Genomic DNA, 15,760 nt, shown 5'->3' on the forward strand with positions numbered 1-15,760 from the left:
GCATAAGCAAAGTCAGGACTAGATAAGTCTGTCAAATGCAACAAAGAACCAATAATTTGAGAATATTTATGTGAAGAAATTCCTTTATTCAAATTTTTCTTTAACTTAATGGATGAGTCATAAGGAGTAGAAATATGTTTCACATCAAAATAATTAAACTTCTTCAATAGTCTTTTCAACATAGTGTGATTAGGTTAAAATTATGTCATCATTTTTCTTTATAAGTTTAATACCCAAAATCACATCTACAGGACCAAGGTCCTACATATTAAAATTACTAAACAAGAAAGACTACACATCATTTATGAAATGCATATTACTACCTAATATCAATATGTCATCCACATACAAAGATTTAACAACCAAGAATCTATAAATAGTACTATGCAAAGAATATCCAACAAAAACATAATCAACAATTTTTTGTCCAAATTTTCTTTTCTTATTAATAGGGATGTTAACATTTACTAGACACCCCTACACTTTAAGATAATTCAGATTTGTTTCTCTTTTTCTCCATAGTTCATAAGGGGTTTTTTTAAAAGAATTTATAAGGTGTCATATTAAGAATATGACATGCAAAATATAAAGCTTCATCTAAATATTCATTTTATTGTTTTGTGTGACGTATTTTCACATGTTTATTTTTTTTTAGCAAGAAGCTACATATATAGAGGCAACTAGTCACCAACATGTAATAACAAAATACTTGCAGTAAAAGATATCTTCCTAATTTTAAAGACTTGTAACGTTCACACAAGAATTTGACCAAGTAAAAGATATCTTCCTAACATAAGAATGAAAGTAGTGGAATGTTTTTAATTTTTCCACTGAAACTAATTCTAAAAGCATTTTATCCTTAAAAAACATAATTGTTAAAGAAAATATATTTTAATTTTAAATTTTAAATTATAAGAAAATATTTTTCAACAATCTTCCACTAATTTAAAATTTAAAAAAATGATATAATATAATAAAAATATTTTCAATGGAACATAATACATTATGTTTTCATCCATTAATTTTCCAAATTTATTAGGGATTTAATCATATCCATTACAAACATTTTGATAAAAGAGACTACTACAATAGACAAGACTATATAAGAATAAAATAGTTTCCTCACTAAAACGGTTAGAAAATTAAATTAAAATAAGCTAAATAACGAAACAAGCTACGTGTGACCGTTCGTTCCAATGATAAAAACAAACATTTGTAGCAACCTGGCCCATTCAAAACAAAATATTAGAAAAGATAAGAAATCTAATTTTTACGTAAGAATTCTAAAACAAATTATTTATCTTATAAAAACAGAATTAAGATGAGTAATATATTTTTATAAATTTTAAAATATAAAACAAATATTTACTAACATCCTTCGCTTCAGTTGTATATTTTAAGAAAAATATTTAATTAAAAAAGAAAGCATGTTTACCTCAAAAGGATTTCTCTTTTGCATCTCAATATTAAATTTTAAATAGAAAATATAATTAATATGACATTTATTTGAAGTTTGAACCATCATTTTTTTATAAACAATTTTCTGTCATAGATATTAACACATGTTTGTATTTGCTTAAAATTTAAGAGATTTTTATTTTACTTTTTTTGAATTTAATCAACAATTTTTTAATATATTTTATAAAAATAAATTAATTCTAATAGAATAAATCACTTCTCATAAAAAAAGAATAAATTACTTCAAAATATATTCGATGAGAAATCATCCATGTTTATTACTTTATTTATTTATTACTAAAAGAAATAATTAAGGCTGAGAATTTGTTTAAATTATCTGTCTTTGTTCATTCTTATTTCTTTATTGTTTCGTATTTTATAGTTAAGCTACGTATCTATCAGTTTAGATTTAAAATATTTTTTATTTTAACTTTTTAAAGAAATTATAAAAAATATTATACTCCAGAACACGGATCTTGTTTTCGGATAAATGGGTCGAACTTCCCGAACCCGGTTTATTCAATTTGATAAATTAGGGTTTCTTCACTGTCCTATATATACAAAGCCTAACGCAAAACCCTAGTTTTGTCTTGCAGGCGAAGAGATGGCCACCGTTCCAGGGCAGCTCGTGTGGGAGATCGTCAAGAAAAACAATTCCTTCTTGGTCAAGCAGTTTGGAAGGGGCACCCAGAGCGTCGAATTCAGCAGAGAGAGCAACAATCTCTACAACCTCAATTCGTTCAAGTACTCTGGTGTGTCATCACTCCAATTTTTTTTTTATTGTTTTTTTTTGAGAAAAAATTGGATTTTGTTTTAATTGTTGAAAATGGGTACAGACTAATTCTTTTGATGATATTGAGTCAGAATATTTGAGGTTGAATTACCGGGCCAGAACTTGGGTTGATAGATATTGAATTTTTTTAATTTTTTTTAATGATAATGTGTTTATCTAATGATCTCAGATTTGGCTTTATCTGAGAAACATTTTATGGATTGGATCAATGTGTTTCGATGGTTTGTGGCTGAATGTCTTATTTTACTGTTTATGGGTAGGTTTGGCAAACAAGAAAACTGTTACTGTTCAGCCTGAGGGCAAAGATCAGGCTGTGTTGTTGGCTACAACCAAGACAAAGAAGCAAAACAAGCCCGCTGCATTGCTCCACAAATCTGTGATGAAGAAGGAGTTCAGGAGGATGGCAAAAGCTGTTGAAAACCAGGTAATTTTAAATAAAAATCATTATTCCTTGGAGGTTAGATTTGTGATGTATGTTAATGGTGTATCATGTATGATATTCTTGTTCTAACTTCTTAGAGTTTGACATTGGTATTTCAAATATCTATTTCTGTTTGGTTTATTTTTCTTTAAGGACGACTAATCTGGTTTAAATCTTGTTTGCTGTAAGAGTGTTAGTTGCTATAGATAAAAGTCAAACTGAACTTGTTCATATTATCCTGCAAAGTGATATTGATAGCAGTCCTTTGACTTGTATTTGACGTTTACCCTTATGTCAGTGACTGAACTGTCCCCAGCTGGCAAATTTGTATCATTTTCATAATGAAAAGAAATTTTATGTTATTATTGTTCTTGGGTCTGTTGAAGTTACCTTGCCTACTTGTTTTCGATTTTGTGATTGTTGTGTCTTTGTTGGGGGATATTGTGCTTGAAAAAATCTGTTTGGGCTTTTGCCAGCAAGGCTCAGCTGCGGTGATGAGGCTCTAACATATAAGAAGAATCCTTTTTTTGGGTTTCTTCAATGAAATATACATGTTACGCTTGGCTTCTGAGCTTCTATCACGGGTTCCTTCCTGATGCTATTAATATAGGAAAGTTTTATGTTTCTTTCCTATGCTTGTTAATCATTCTCTGATGTCAGCATCCAAAATTTCTTATGATATTAGTATTGTTTGGTCTTGGTCTGAATTTCTCCAAATATTTTTGCTTGAACCTATGAATTCCCAAGAGTAAGCCTACTGAGTTTTGCATGGACAGTACATGGTTCTTTAGTTTTAATCTGTAATAATTTTCTTCATATGTTCCAATAGCCCAACATTTCCAACTTAATGCTTGTTCATTTGTTTTGAATTGTGGTGCTGTTACCTCATTATACCCCAAATTTCCAACTTTACCTGAGTCCCTTTTCCTAATGATGCAATGTGCTTCAGGTGGCCAAAAATTACTACAGGCCTGATCTCAAGAAGGCTGCCCTTGCAAGGTTGAGTGCTGTTCACAGAAGCCTCAAAGTTGCCAAGTCTGGTGTCAAGAAGAGGAATAGACAGGGCGTGAGAGTCGCTGGTAGGAAGTGAAAGGGAATTGAGAAAGAATCTGCTGTTCAATCTTCGTTTTTGCCCTCTCTTTCGTGTTTTTAGAACTCCAATCTAGATTTCTCGAGTTTGTTTTGCAATGCAGTTATTTATTAAGTATTCAATATGAAAACTTGAACTACCATGTTATAGATTTCACCTTGATTTGTGTCTCGGTATATTCGCCTCATGATTGTTGCTTTAAAAGTCGCTCTTCCGACAAAATAGCTGGCTATTATTGCCTCAAAGGAGGGATATGATTAGTGTGTTTAGCATTGAAACCCTCGATTTAAAAGATATTTTTATTTCTATTTTTCTTTTATCATCCTATCATAATGAACGTAGTTGTGTAGAACTCGAAAGTTGAAACAATAGTTGATGCGAGGATTGGGGGTTTGAAACATGTTAAGCACAGTTGCATAAATGTTCGCACTAAACAAAGAAGCCTCCTGTATTAACAATTTGCCATTTTGGTCCAGTGAAAAGTAATATTTTTAAATTACAAGAGAAAATGGCAAATATTTGAAGTTGTAGCATCACTCAATGTGAAGGTTGATAAAATAGATTGCACACCTCTTAATATAAAGCTTGAAAATAGATTAACATTAGAAAGATTAAAAAACATCAATTGATGAGTTACATTCTTTGACACGCCACCTTGTACGTAAAACACGGCATTGTTACGTAGGTTGAATCGCATGGCTTAAACAAGTTTCGGAATGCAATTAGTCCTAAGTCCCAGTTAGTAACGGAAATGGATTACCTACGTTCACGCATGGACCATGATGATTGTAATTGTCTTACTCTGTGAATTTGTGCTTCCTTCGACTCCAGAATCAGCAACTAGTAACTAGCTAATTCAGAAGTTTCGGACTTTGGTTCCAAGGGTATGATTGGGTAGGACATGTTGTAAAGGTAATTTGCCTGGTACAAGTGATCACATAACTGAGGTAAATGCAGAGGTTTTTTTTACTATTTAGCATATAACCAACGGTACCTAGAAGCTTGAAAATTACCTTAGTTACAATTGTGTGGCTAATTGTTAATGTTATATATGGTGATGTGTTGTTATTGGTAACAACATTTGGTGCTGTTATGATTGGGCCTGATGGTTGACTGGCTTGTCCATGCGTGACCATCACGATAATCTTAAACCGTTTGAGGCTTAATGTTTAATTTTTTTTTTTATTACAAATCAATTATTATTTTTTAAAAATCTCTTTTCTACTTTACAATGCAAGTTTGGCTTATACCAAAAAATAGAAATGCTTGTTTTGAATCAAGAGGCCTCTCAAATCCAACCACCGAGGAATTTGATACGCTTTAGCTTCTCGTTACAAAATTTGCAAATAATCAAACTGCCTATTATTCTTCGAATTATTTCTTCATAGTTAAGTTAACGCGGTCTCTACTATTAGTACATAAAATTTCCTCATTAATATTGTCATTTGTGGGTTCGTATAGAAGAAAGGACTATATCAAATTTTGAAGTGTAATTACTATTCTATTCCTATGGATACCAACCTTTGTAGTTTGTACCATTTATTATATTCAATACCACTATGTTCATCCTATACACAAAATAAACATATTGTATTTGTTTAATAATGAAATAATTACTTCTCTTCTCTCAGACAAAAGGAAAATTAAAAAAGGAAGAACCAAATTAGAAAAATTACAATTTGAATAGTACAAGGCATTAATTAAACTTGTTAAGGAATCCTTCCTAAAAAGTGTTGACAAAGTCTAAAGTCAATGAAAGCATATTATTACACGCATTGGAGTACCATGTTACTTGTCTTGGTGTAATTCATTAGCCTTATAAAAGAGTTAGATACAATACACAGTTTCATAATTCGTTTGGTACTTACTGTACCACATTTTCTTTCACAAACTATTCTGGCTGCTGATCACACAGCAGCCATGTCTGTAAAGAAATCTGAGTCTCTCAATGGCAGCAATGCGGTTGCCAAGCTTAAGGGCCAGAAACCTTCAAAACGGAGGCATTTCGAACGCTGTTTCTCTTCAGTTGAATTGACTATGGAGCCAGGGAAGCAGCTGAAGGACATGGATTCCAACAAGTTGAAGGCTGAGATCAAGAGGTGGGCTAAGGCTGTTGTTGCATATGCACGCCAAGTCAGTGGCCGTTTTGGAAAGTCTCAAGGCTAAGTTACAAATTTATGTATGAGTATTACCCCCACACTTTAAAATTTCTGGATCTGTCACTTATCACAGACATGATCTTGGATTTGGTTGATGGAAGAAATGTTGGTGGAGTTTGAAAATTTGAGCTTTACATCAAATGGTTTTTAGCCTTGAGAATTTGTTCATAGATGTTAAAGCGGTGGCTGTATATTTGTTGTGAGAAGCAAGGTGAATCAAATAATTGTGTGTTGGGATATCCATTTGTATTGACAGGAATCATGCCTTGTCTATTTGGAGGTAGAATGCCAAATTTCAATACATTTAAATTTCACAAAGTAATATTGTAAATATAATCTGGAATTGGAAAGTACTATTTCTTTTGTCTCCATTGAACTGCTAAGTGCCTAATTATACTGTGAAGCGTGAAATTTGTACAAATTCTACAGCACGTGATCTTCTTAGCTTGTGTCTTGTTTTCCCTTGTGTTTCCATGGAATCGTTAACAGTTAAACTATATCGTATTTGTATATTGAATTTTCATAAATTCTATGTCCAATAGATATACTGTTACCATTTTTTGTATAGCTGCTTTCTGAAATGGATAGTTATACAAGAATATAGACACCAGTAACACGATTTCCTTATAAATATATAAGAAATGCAAGTTGCTAACACCAAAGGAAAAGCAATTGGGGGTTAGGAAATAGGAAATATTAGGGTTCACTTATTTCTGTTCACTTGCAATTTCCAAAATTGTCATCTGTTTTCAAATATTTGTACCAGAAACATTGTCAACATTTTTTTTCTCTTCGTTTTCTCTATTTCCTATAGATTTACAAGAAGGTAACAGTTTTGTAATTCAAAGGTAACAGATAATAATGAAAACAATCTAAATGTGTCCTAGTCAAATCATTGAATAGCTTTATAGTCTTTTTCACAGCATATCAACTTTCGTGAGCCAAACTTATATCTTTTGGACAAGTCAATACTCAATACATGAGATTGGTCTGTGCAATTTATATTTTCAGGTAGCCACCACAGCTGTGTTGTCAATTGTCATTCACTACCTTTGGTCATTCCTCAAGTTCTTCATCAAACAACTATAATGAAATTTAAATGCCTCAAAAAGATACCATCCTTGTTTCACTGACTTCTCGACAAAACTTGTAGTAGTTAGCAATTTTCATATGTACAATTTAAAAGGGAGAACACTAACTGTAGGGTTGTATGAACTATCTTATCAGCACAGGGGAGGGAAGACAAACAGGTCAACCAAAGCAAAATCCCTTCTTAATATACAATTCAGCCATGGATAGCTGAGATAACAGAAAGACAATCCAGCATAAGCTTTCTTTCCCTCGTGTTGATCTGGCAATGAAGTAAACAATAAGCTGGAAAGGCATCAGTCCAATTTTTTCTCCTCTCTAAAAGTCTTGACTCCTCCGGAAATAGTCCTTAAAAGCTTCTTAGAACACATATCCTGTGCCTGTGTAGTGTGTTTTGCACGGTTGGCTCTTACCCAAGCAGGTTCCTTCAAAGAAAACAGTACCATAGCCTGTCATAATCTCTCATAAAGCATCTTTGAAATGGAAGAATGATAGTGGATGGGAAGCAAAACAATCACCTCAGGAATGAAGCGAGAGAAACCGAACTTAGTCAACAAGAGGACATGCTCCATGATTAAAATTGCTGCAAGTCCAGGCTCTATTTTCCATTTTCCCTCCTCATCATATAGCCATGCTAAAAGAGCACAGTTGGTGCATATAGACATCAGTATAAGAAACTGCAAAATGAAAAATGTTCTCAAATTAGAGTTGTATACAAATCAAGTGTATAATTCATGGTGTAGATATCTTCCATATAGTTGGTTATTTGGTGAACATGTTTTCCAATTTATAATTAATCTGAAGTGGATTATCAAAAATAATTGACAAGCACCTTCCAAAGTCTGTATATATAAATAAATACCTGAAATATGTTAAGCCAGGCTCCTACTGTTGCAGCGGCACGAGGAACAGGCCGCCTCAAAATTACTAGCAGCTTCAATGCATCTGTCCTGATCTCCATAAGGTTGTTCTGACCAAGTAAGTTGTCAACGATGTAATATTTTATAAAAGCCCAAAATGAATTAAAGAGCATTTATAGCAATAGTGAAGGCAAGCAAAAGCAAGTGCAAAAAAGGGAGGTAGATAAAAGCATTTATACCACAGCAGCAAAAGCAAATGCAGGTGGGAATGCGCAAGCAAACATCAAAATCATTCCAAACTGCAAGGCCAATTCTAAGAAATCTGCGAAACAGGATAGGACAATGTCAGTCTTGGGACGCTTCTCGAACATGATGAGAAATCAAGCCTTTTTAGTTTTTCCAGAATAGATTCTCTGAACAACTGCAATCTAGACCTACTTTAGATGGGGTTCACTTTAAAACTATCTCTCAAGGGCAAAGTGACCAGCTGATTACCCCTTTCTCTGATCAAGAGATTAAAGAAGCAGTGTGGGGCTGTGGAGGGGACAAATGCCCTGGGCCTGATGGTTTAAACTTTAATTTTATCAAACACTTCTGGGATGTCCTGAATCCAGAGTTCAGGAGATTTGTGGATGAGTTCTATGCCCATGGAAGCTTCCCTAGGGGCAGCAATGCTTCCTTTGTGGCCTTAATCCCCAAAATAAATCATCCGCAATCCTTCAATGATTACAGACCTATATCTTTGATAGGCTGCATGTATAAAGTGATAGCTAAGCTGCTGTCTAATAGACTAAGGTCTGTTATGGATGATATCATTGATGAAAGACAGTCAGCTTTTATCAAGGGAAGACATATTCTTCACGGCATTTTGATCCTTAACGAGGTGGTGGAGGAAGCAAAGAGAAGTAACAAGCCAGCAATGATCTTCAAGGTTGATTTTGAAAAGGCTTACGACTCTGTTTCTTGGTCCTTCTTGGACTATATGATGTCTAGGTTGGGGTTCTGCCAAAAATGGAGGAATTGGATATCATCTTGCCTTCAATCAGCAACCATTTCAGTCTTGATTAATGGTAGCCCATCTAAGGAATTCAGCCCAACGAGAGGCTTGAGACAAGGGGACCCTTTAGCCCCCTTGCTTTTTAACATAGTCGGAGAAGGTCTCACTGGTATGATGAGGGAAGCAGCACAGAAAAATCTCTACAGAAGCTACTTAGTTGGGAAGAGGAAGGAACCTATTAATATATTGCAATATGCGGACGACACTGTTTTTGTGGGTGAGGTTGCTTGGGAGAATGTTTCTGCTGTAAAGGCTCTCCTCAGAGGCTTTGAAATGGCTTCTGGCTTAAAGATTAATTTCACGAAAAGCCAATTTGGGATAATTGGTGGAGGAGCTAACTGGGGTGTGGAAGCAGCTCATACTCTGAACTGTGGTCAAATGGACCATCCTTTTCTATACCTAGGCATCCCTATTGGTGCCAACCCCTCAAGTCTGATGGTGTGGGAGCCTCTCATCAATAGGTTCAAATCTAGATTATCCAAATGGGCCAGCAAAGATATATCTATGGGAGGGAAGCTCACTTTAATCAATTCTGTCTTGAATGCCCTCCCAATTTACCTCCTCTCTTTTTTTAAGATACCTCAAAGGGTAGTCCAAAGTCTCATTTCCTTACAAAGAAATTTCCTGTGGGGTGGTGACAATACCCATCATAAAATCCCTTGGGTGAAATGGGAGGATATTTGTCAGCCCAAGCATGAGGGGGGTTTGGGTGTAAAGGATATTTCGAAATTTAACACAACTCTAATGGGAAGGTGGATTTGGGCCTTTGCCTCTGGTCAGCAGCAACTCTGGGTCAGAGTCCTAAAATCTAAATATGGGGATTGGTCAGAGTTCCAGCTTCAGTCTAACAAGAGGGGTCATTCTCACTGGTGGAGGGATATTAGAAAGATTTACCAGCAGTCGGATCCTAATATTTTCAGTCAGAATATGACTTGGAAGGTTGGGAGTGGGGAAAGTATCAAATTTTGGACAGATAGGTGGCTTGGGGCAGATTACACTCTCGAGCAAAAGTATAATCAGCTTTTTCGGATTAGTAGACAGCAAAGCTCCTTCATCTCAAGCATGGGCAACTTCATTAATGATAGTTGGGAGTGGGACCTCAGGTGGAGGAGAAATCTTTTCGATCATGAAAATGATATAGCTGTGCAGTTCATGGAGGAAATAAGCTCCATTCCTATTCAGAGGAATAGTAAAGACTCTATGGTGTGGTTAGCTGAACCCCATGGTCACTACACTACTAAATCAGCTTACAATGTCTGCACTAACCTCAATACAGCAAACACAGATGGGAAGATATATAAGCAAATCTGGAAATTGAAAATTTCCCCTCGGGCAACAGTTTTCTGTTGGAGACTCCTTAAAAATAGACTCCCCACCAAGGAAAATCTCCTAAGATGAGACATTAATATCCAGGACCAAAACTGTCCTTTGTGTGGTACTGCTCTGGAGGATGTGGCTCACCTTTTCTTCAATTGTAATTTGACAAAAGGTTTATGGTGGGAATCCATGAGATGGATCCGGGTAGTAGGCCCCCTGCCAAGTCATCCAAAGTGCCACTTTACTCAATTCTGTGAAGGCTTTGGGGATCCTGTAAATCAGGATATTAGGGGTGGTTGGTGGATTGCCTTGACTAGTTCTATTTGGCACCATAGAAACAATCTGATTTTCCAAGGAAGCCCGTTCGACCCCTATAAAGTCATGGATCATGCCATTTACCTTCTTTGGTCCTGTTTCAAGGTTAAAGATAAAGATTTCAATACTAGCTTCACCCACTGGTCTTCCAATATTTCGAAGTTCTTTGGATAGATTTGATGGGTTTCCTTAATCTCATGGTTTAGGATGGGTTTTTTGGAGGGCAGCACTCTGGTGCTTTGTATCTATCTCTAGTACCACTGGTACTAGTTTTTCTACTATTAATAATATATATATCTTTTGCCTTCCAAAAAAAAAAAAACACATGTATATCTAAATGAAACTACTTATATTCCATATGTTCAAGAATTAATTAAAAATCATATACAATTTAAAAGTATAATGAATTTGGAAGTACCATCAAATAGCCCATCTTCAAGCTCCTCACCAATGCTAGCAGAGTAAGAGGGCTTCAGGTATTCTTTCTCTACTCTAGAACTAAACTGGAACTTTTCTCTTGCTTCTCCTTTCTCATTCTTCTTGTGTCTTGAGAAATAAAAGATAAATTAGCTATTGTATATTGGTAACAGGTAACATGGTTAACAAAATAAACCCAGCATAGTCCATGTCCAAGGGGATGAAGAGGCTTACCGAACCCTGTACTTTTTATAGCTATACTTGAGATAAGGCAATGAATTTTCCACCAGGTTTTCCAACACCTGGAAAGATGTTTTCTTTTACTCCACTATTTTAAAGGAAAAGCCCCAAACTAAAGAAAGGGAGAAAAGAAGAAAAGTAACGGGTAAATGGGAGAAGGGAAAGACAAAGATAACACGAGAAAACTTTCTCTGCAACCTCAGAAAGAAGGAGCCGCTGAATCAACACTTGGCGAAGAGTTGAAAAATTACGATGCAACAAGGCATGATAAAAGATTCCAATGTATGTCTGCATGAAGTACAGACCAAACACCTGCGAGAGAAAGTAAACCCCTAGGTTCAACGTTTAGGATAAGGTGAAAAAAAGCAACATGGTACCTATCAATCCGCGCCATTACCTTGTAGACCAAGCTATCAGCCCGTTTTTCTGTGTTCTCATTGTTTTCATTCATGATAAGTTTGACAGACACCTTGCCACCAATCTTGGTAATATACTGAATGGCGAAAAGGTAAATAGCAGTGAGCCCAAACCTGAAACCCAACATTAAATAAGAGTGACATTAATGAAGTATCGGTCTCAACCAAATATAAGAATTTATATGACTAACAAAAGATACCAATTAGCATCAAATTACAGATTATTTAGTAGAGACAAGCTAGTGCCTTCCTAATGGGATCTAAATCCACAAGTTCAAAGTTATTTTGATGGTAACAAAAAATGCCATTCATGAGTTTTATGTGGATGGCTAAGAAGCTTGTGGGACTGATGAAGAACAAAATGAATCTCAATTTCATGTTCTTATTCACAGATACAACAGAGAAAAAACTCCACATTGACATGTACGAATCATGGGATAAATTGCATTTAGAAAAAACACAATCAACAGAGAAGATAAGAAGTATTGAAAGAGAAATAGTATAAAAAAACTAGCGTACCCCATTGCCCAGAGGCTCTTCGCTATGCGAAGGTATGGAGGAGGGATGTTGTACGCAGCCTTTCCCTTGCATATGCAAAGAGGCTGTTTCCGGATTCGAACCCATGACCAACAAGTCACCAAGGCACAACTTTACCGCTGCACCAGGGCTCGCCCTCTTGAAGGAGTAGAACTTTTTAGTTTGACAGACACAAAACTAAAGTAGGGTAATTGCTACTACAGAATCAAAGAGGAGAAATTGAAAGCCAAAGGGGCTGACATATAAAACAAAGCCCTTCAGAAAGGTTGAGAACACCATCTCAGTAAAGATGTGAGAATAAATGTTGCAAGAACTAATAGTTATACGAAAACAATGGGAGATCCTTTAGTTGAGACAAAAGAATGAAAGAAAAAAATAGAATAATTGGAATAAGAGAATAATCCAGAGAAAGAAATTCCAAAAATAAAAATAACAGAATATTCAATTAACACTAACAAGTAGAAGCACAGAAAAAAATGATACGTAGTCTTACTTAATTATATCAGAATCAAGAACTTCATAAAGATGAGCATATGCCAACTCAAATGGTAACTGGAGGCATATAATGCTGAAGATAATGATAGCATCATTTCTGAATCGCATAAGACGCCCAAGCCACTCATGTCTCTGGAATATTTCCTTCTCTTTAGCTCTATCAGTCTCAAATACTTTCATGAGTTCCATTGGGGGCTGCCAGGAGCTGGACTTCCTGCCTGAAATCTTGTATCCTTGGTCAACTGCAACTATAGAACTAATAGGCCATCTGCAACACCAAAACACGAGAGAGAAAAAGATGTGAAGAGGGAAGAATCTCAGCAAGCAAATGCGTCAAGTGATTGCACTGATCCCAAAAGAAGTAAAAAAGTATAACATTACCTGGCTAAAAGTGCCGAATTTTTACGTTTCCAGAACTGAGAAAACATTATAGCCCAAAGTATCACCATGATGAAGAAAATAGGAAGCACGACTAATTTCAATGACCTAAAGTGTAATAAGAAGTCATAAAACCACTTAACTAGATGCAAAACTAAAGAAGTGGTAGCATAAACACCGATAGATTCACTCACCCAAAGTCTATCAATTGCAAAGTAAGCCCAAATGCAGCAGGGAAGAGCATCCACCGTGTGAACATTCCAAGAAAAGCAAAATAAATTGCAATCTGCAGATTATTCATTCCTTCATTGGATAAGGAGAATGGAATACATCATTTTCATATAATGTTATAAAGCTCAGAGTCATAGTCAAACAAACCTTTGCCCCATAATATGAATAAATCTCATCGATTGGCTGACTAGTGAAGTCCCACCATTGAAGTGCCCAACTTCTAAGAAGTTTCTTTCTCTTCTTTTCATCTATCAACCAAAAGCAATATTAGTTCAGGCTTCAAGTCACACTAATCTAGAGAAAAATTGATGGCACATGTGAGTAAAAACACCATGCAAAGGAAAGACTTGCTTAACAATTTCCAATGATTCCAATTTCAGAAGCAGATTCTCCCCAATTTCCCAATGGATTTCTTTTCCATCAAATTTAAGGGTTTTTACCGACTTGCTGTTGTTTACCTGCAAATTCAATTACAAGAGAACCAAAATGTTAAGACATGTCAAATTGTCAATAGGAGAGTTCATACAAGACTGCAATTCCATGGTAGCCATGGCCATACTAATGATAACAGCAACAAATTTAACGAACATGTCACATTTTTCGTATTCATCATCACAAGAATGCTTAATCCTAATGTTTTCTTGAACTAGAAAGCTAAGGCACCTATAATCTGAGAATCAAATAAAACAACGAGTGGCATGTGTGGAACTGGTTAACAAGCACAGCAAATTACAAAGAGGGATTTCAACTTGAAGAGACAACAGATTGCTACAGAAAAAACTCACTGTTCCATATATCAAGTGACAGTAGCACTGAAAACGCTCATACCAACTGAAAACAGAACCATCAGGCTGTTTCACAAAAGCTTCAACCTCCTCCACCTCAAATTGCAAATCCATACCTGCCATTTATTATACGACACATTAACACATACATAGGAATTGCACAACCAGTCACATGCTAGTTAGCACCATCTCACACAGTGAACTTAAATAGTAATAGGCAGAACAGATGCCCCCCTTTCGGGAATTTGAATGTACCAATAAGAGTCTGTTTCTTGATTTGTAGTTCAGCCGCAGCCCTCCCTAATGTCTCCAAAGGTGCAGCCAACTAAACAAATGGCATGTTTGTTTTAGCCACTCATCAAAAAGTTTAAATTAGACACACATAACTTATTAAATCACAAGATTTTTTTTTGATCCCTAGGAATCAAAGACAGCTATAAGGGGGTTACAATAACTTGCGCACCTGTTCAACCAACTGAGCTAGACACCCATGGTTACTAAACCACAAGATTGATATAGACCATGGAACAAAATCATAAGAAATTTCTTTTTTCAAAAAGAAAAAAAAAAAGACTGAGGTTTCCCTAGACATGCCAAAATGAAAAAAAGAAGAAAAGAAATTGTAAACTGTAAAGCATAGAATTGGATGAAAGTGACCGATACGCAATGAAACATAAGGAGTTTTAAAATATAGAGAGGAATTGTGAAAAACCTAACCTTGATGAACTCATCTGCAATGCCAATAACTCTCTCAACTACAAACCCCACCTTCTCAAACTCCTTTACAAGGACGTATGCACAGTCACATGATTCATCTTTTTCCTGAACCACTCTCCTAGGAATCACCACCCCAATTTCAAAAACAGGTTCTTCATTTCCATGCTCTTTCATCTTCAAACCCCCTGACCCAATGCACGAGGGAAATTAAAAGCCAAAAATAACAATAAATTCCCCCTTTCCCTCCTTCAACAATTCAAAGGGGCATTTGTTTTCACAAATTCAAAAGAAAGATTCAAATGGGCAGAAGAAAGATCCGTTTTTGGCCAAAAGGGGTTGAAGAAAATGCCATAAAAATGAAGAATTCCGAGGAGAAAATCAAATGTGTTGGAAAAAGCTAGCACCGTCCAAAGGGTGGAAAATTAAAGACGGTGTGTTGTATGTACGTGTGGGGTCATACAAACTGGAATGACGAGAAGTTTTTGAACTTTGAATTGAATTGAAGAGATGATAAACACAAAACTAAAAAGGTGGTGGAGGGAAAAAGACAGAAAAGAAGGAAAAAACACAGGATTAGAAGAGTTTGAATTCCACGTGCATGCTTTCTACTTTTGTGCCTTTCTCTTCTTCTTTCTTTTTTTCCTTATAAAAAAACTTTACCAAAAGTATTATTATAGTAAATATTTTTTTGTCATGAAATATTTACAGATTTTTTTAATGACCAGTAATTTTTATTAAGAATCTAATCATCTGCCTTTAATTAAGTTTTTTTAATATTTATTTATAAGACAAAATAATTTTTTTAATTTAATTTCATTAAAACCCACAAATATTGGTGTAAATATTTTATATTTTATATGTAGTTACATTATTAATTAAATTAAACTTTCAAAAACTTAAATTATCATCCTATCAACCAAAAATCGAAAATATTATCATATTAATTGTTAAAATAATTAAACAACCAATTTATGACATTTAATTT

At 35.1% G+C, this 15,760-nt stretch overlaps 3 protein-coding genes and 1 non-coding gene across 6 annotated transcripts; 3 read left to right on the forward strand and 1 right to left on the reverse strand.

The window, feature by feature from the left end:
* The first annotated feature begins 1,969 nt into the window (after positions 1-1,969).
* Positions 1,970-4,070, forward strand: LOC114422335 (60S ribosomal protein L28-2-like). The gene is made up of 3 exons (XM_028388643.1): positions 1,970-2,210; positions 2,512-2,675; positions 3,622-4,070. The coding sequence occupies exons 1-3, from the start codon at positions 2,063-2,065 to the stop codon at positions 3,760-3,762; spliced, it is 453 nt and encodes a 150-aa protein (XP_028244444.1). The 5' UTR covers positions 1,970-2,062; the 3' UTR covers positions 3,763-4,070.
* LOC114424802 lies at positions 3,158-3,248 on the forward strand. The gene has a single exon (XR_003669102.1). It is a non-coding gene; the product is annotated as a small nucleolar RNA R24 (small nucleolar RNA).
* A 1,528-nt stretch (positions 4,071-5,598) lies between the features above and the next one.
* Positions 5,599-6,292, forward strand: LOC114422337. Its single transcript, XM_028388647.1, has one exon. It carries the CDS (start codon positions 5,683-5,685, stop codon positions 5,926-5,928), a length of 246 nt encoding a protein of 81 aa, XP_028244448.1. The 5' UTR covers positions 5,599-5,682; the 3' UTR covers positions 5,929-6,292.
* A 513-nt stretch (positions 6,293-6,805) lies between these two features.
* On the reverse strand, positions 6,806-15,446 carry LOC114422336 (anoctamin-like protein At1g73020). 3 transcript variants are annotated; one of them, XM_028388645.1, is made up of 16 exons: positions 14,776-15,424; positions 14,314-14,383; positions 14,059-14,174; positions 13,605-13,731; positions 13,421-13,521; positions 13,237-13,328; positions 13,046-13,150; positions 12,663-12,932; positions 11,614-11,746; positions 11,415-11,528; positions 11,211-11,278; positions 10,978-11,105; positions 8,110-8,192; positions 7,873-7,980; positions 7,529-7,687; positions 6,806-7,435 (listed from the first exon to the last, which is right to left on the reverse strand). In XM_028388645.1, the coding sequence occupies exons 1-16, from the start codon at positions 14,947-14,949 to the stop codon at positions 7,307-7,309; spliced, it is 1,977 nt and encodes a 658-aa protein (XP_028244446.1). In that variant the 5' UTR covers positions 14,950-15,424; the 3' UTR covers positions 6,806-7,306. The 3 variants fall into 3 exon arrangements, 2 of the variants coding, with proteins under 2 accessions (XP_028244446.1, XP_028244447.1); XR_003668677.1 differs by lacking the exon at positions 8,110-8,192 and having other exon boundaries at positions 14,776-15,446; XM_028388646.1 differs by lacking the exon at positions 14,314-14,383 and having other exon boundaries at positions 14,776-14,897.
* Between the last annotated feature and the right edge of the window lie 314 nt (positions 15,447-15,760).

Source organism: Glycine soja, chromosome 8 (genome assembly GCF_004193775.1).
Source record: "Glycine soja cultivar W05 chromosome 8, ASM419377v2, whole genome shotgun sequence".
Taxonomy (NCBI): Eukaryota; Viridiplantae; Streptophyta; class Magnoliopsida; order Fabales; family Fabaceae; genus Glycine; species Glycine soja.

What these genes read in the sequence shown, in the direction of transcription:
- LOC114422335 (XM_028388643.1), top strand. Translation starts at nt 2,063, where the DNA reads ATGGCCACCGTTCCAGGGCAGCTCGTGTGGGAGATCGTCAAGAAAAAC. An exon ending in CAATTCGTTCAAGTACTCTG is followed by an intron (nt 2,211 to 2,511) that starts GTGTGTCATCAC and finishes GTTTATGGGTAG; the next exon opens with GTTTGGCAAACAAGAAAACT. An exon ending in CAAAAGCTGTTGAAAACCAG is followed by an intron (nt 2,676 to 3,621) that starts GTAATTTTAAAT and finishes AATGTGCTTCAG; the next exon opens with GTGGCCAAAAATTACTACAG.
- LOC114422337 (XM_028388647.1), top strand. Translation starts at nt 5,683, where the DNA reads ATGTCTGTAAAGAAATCTGAGTCTCTCAATGGCAGCAATGCGGTTGCC.
- LOC114422336 (XM_028388645.1), bottom strand. Translation starts at nt 14,949, where the DNA reads ATGAAAGAGCATGGAAATGAAGAACCTGTTTTTGAAATTGGGGTGGTG. An exon ending in GTCACTTGATATATGGAACA is followed by an intron (nt 13,732 to 14,058) that starts GTGAGTTTTTTC and finishes TTGAATTTGCAG; the next exon opens with GTAAACAACAGCAAGTCGGT. An exon ending in TGAAGATGGGCTATTTGATG is followed by an intron (nt 8,193 to 10,977) that starts GTACTTCCAAAT and finishes CCTGTTTCGCAG; the next exon opens with ATTTCTTAGAATTGGCCTTG.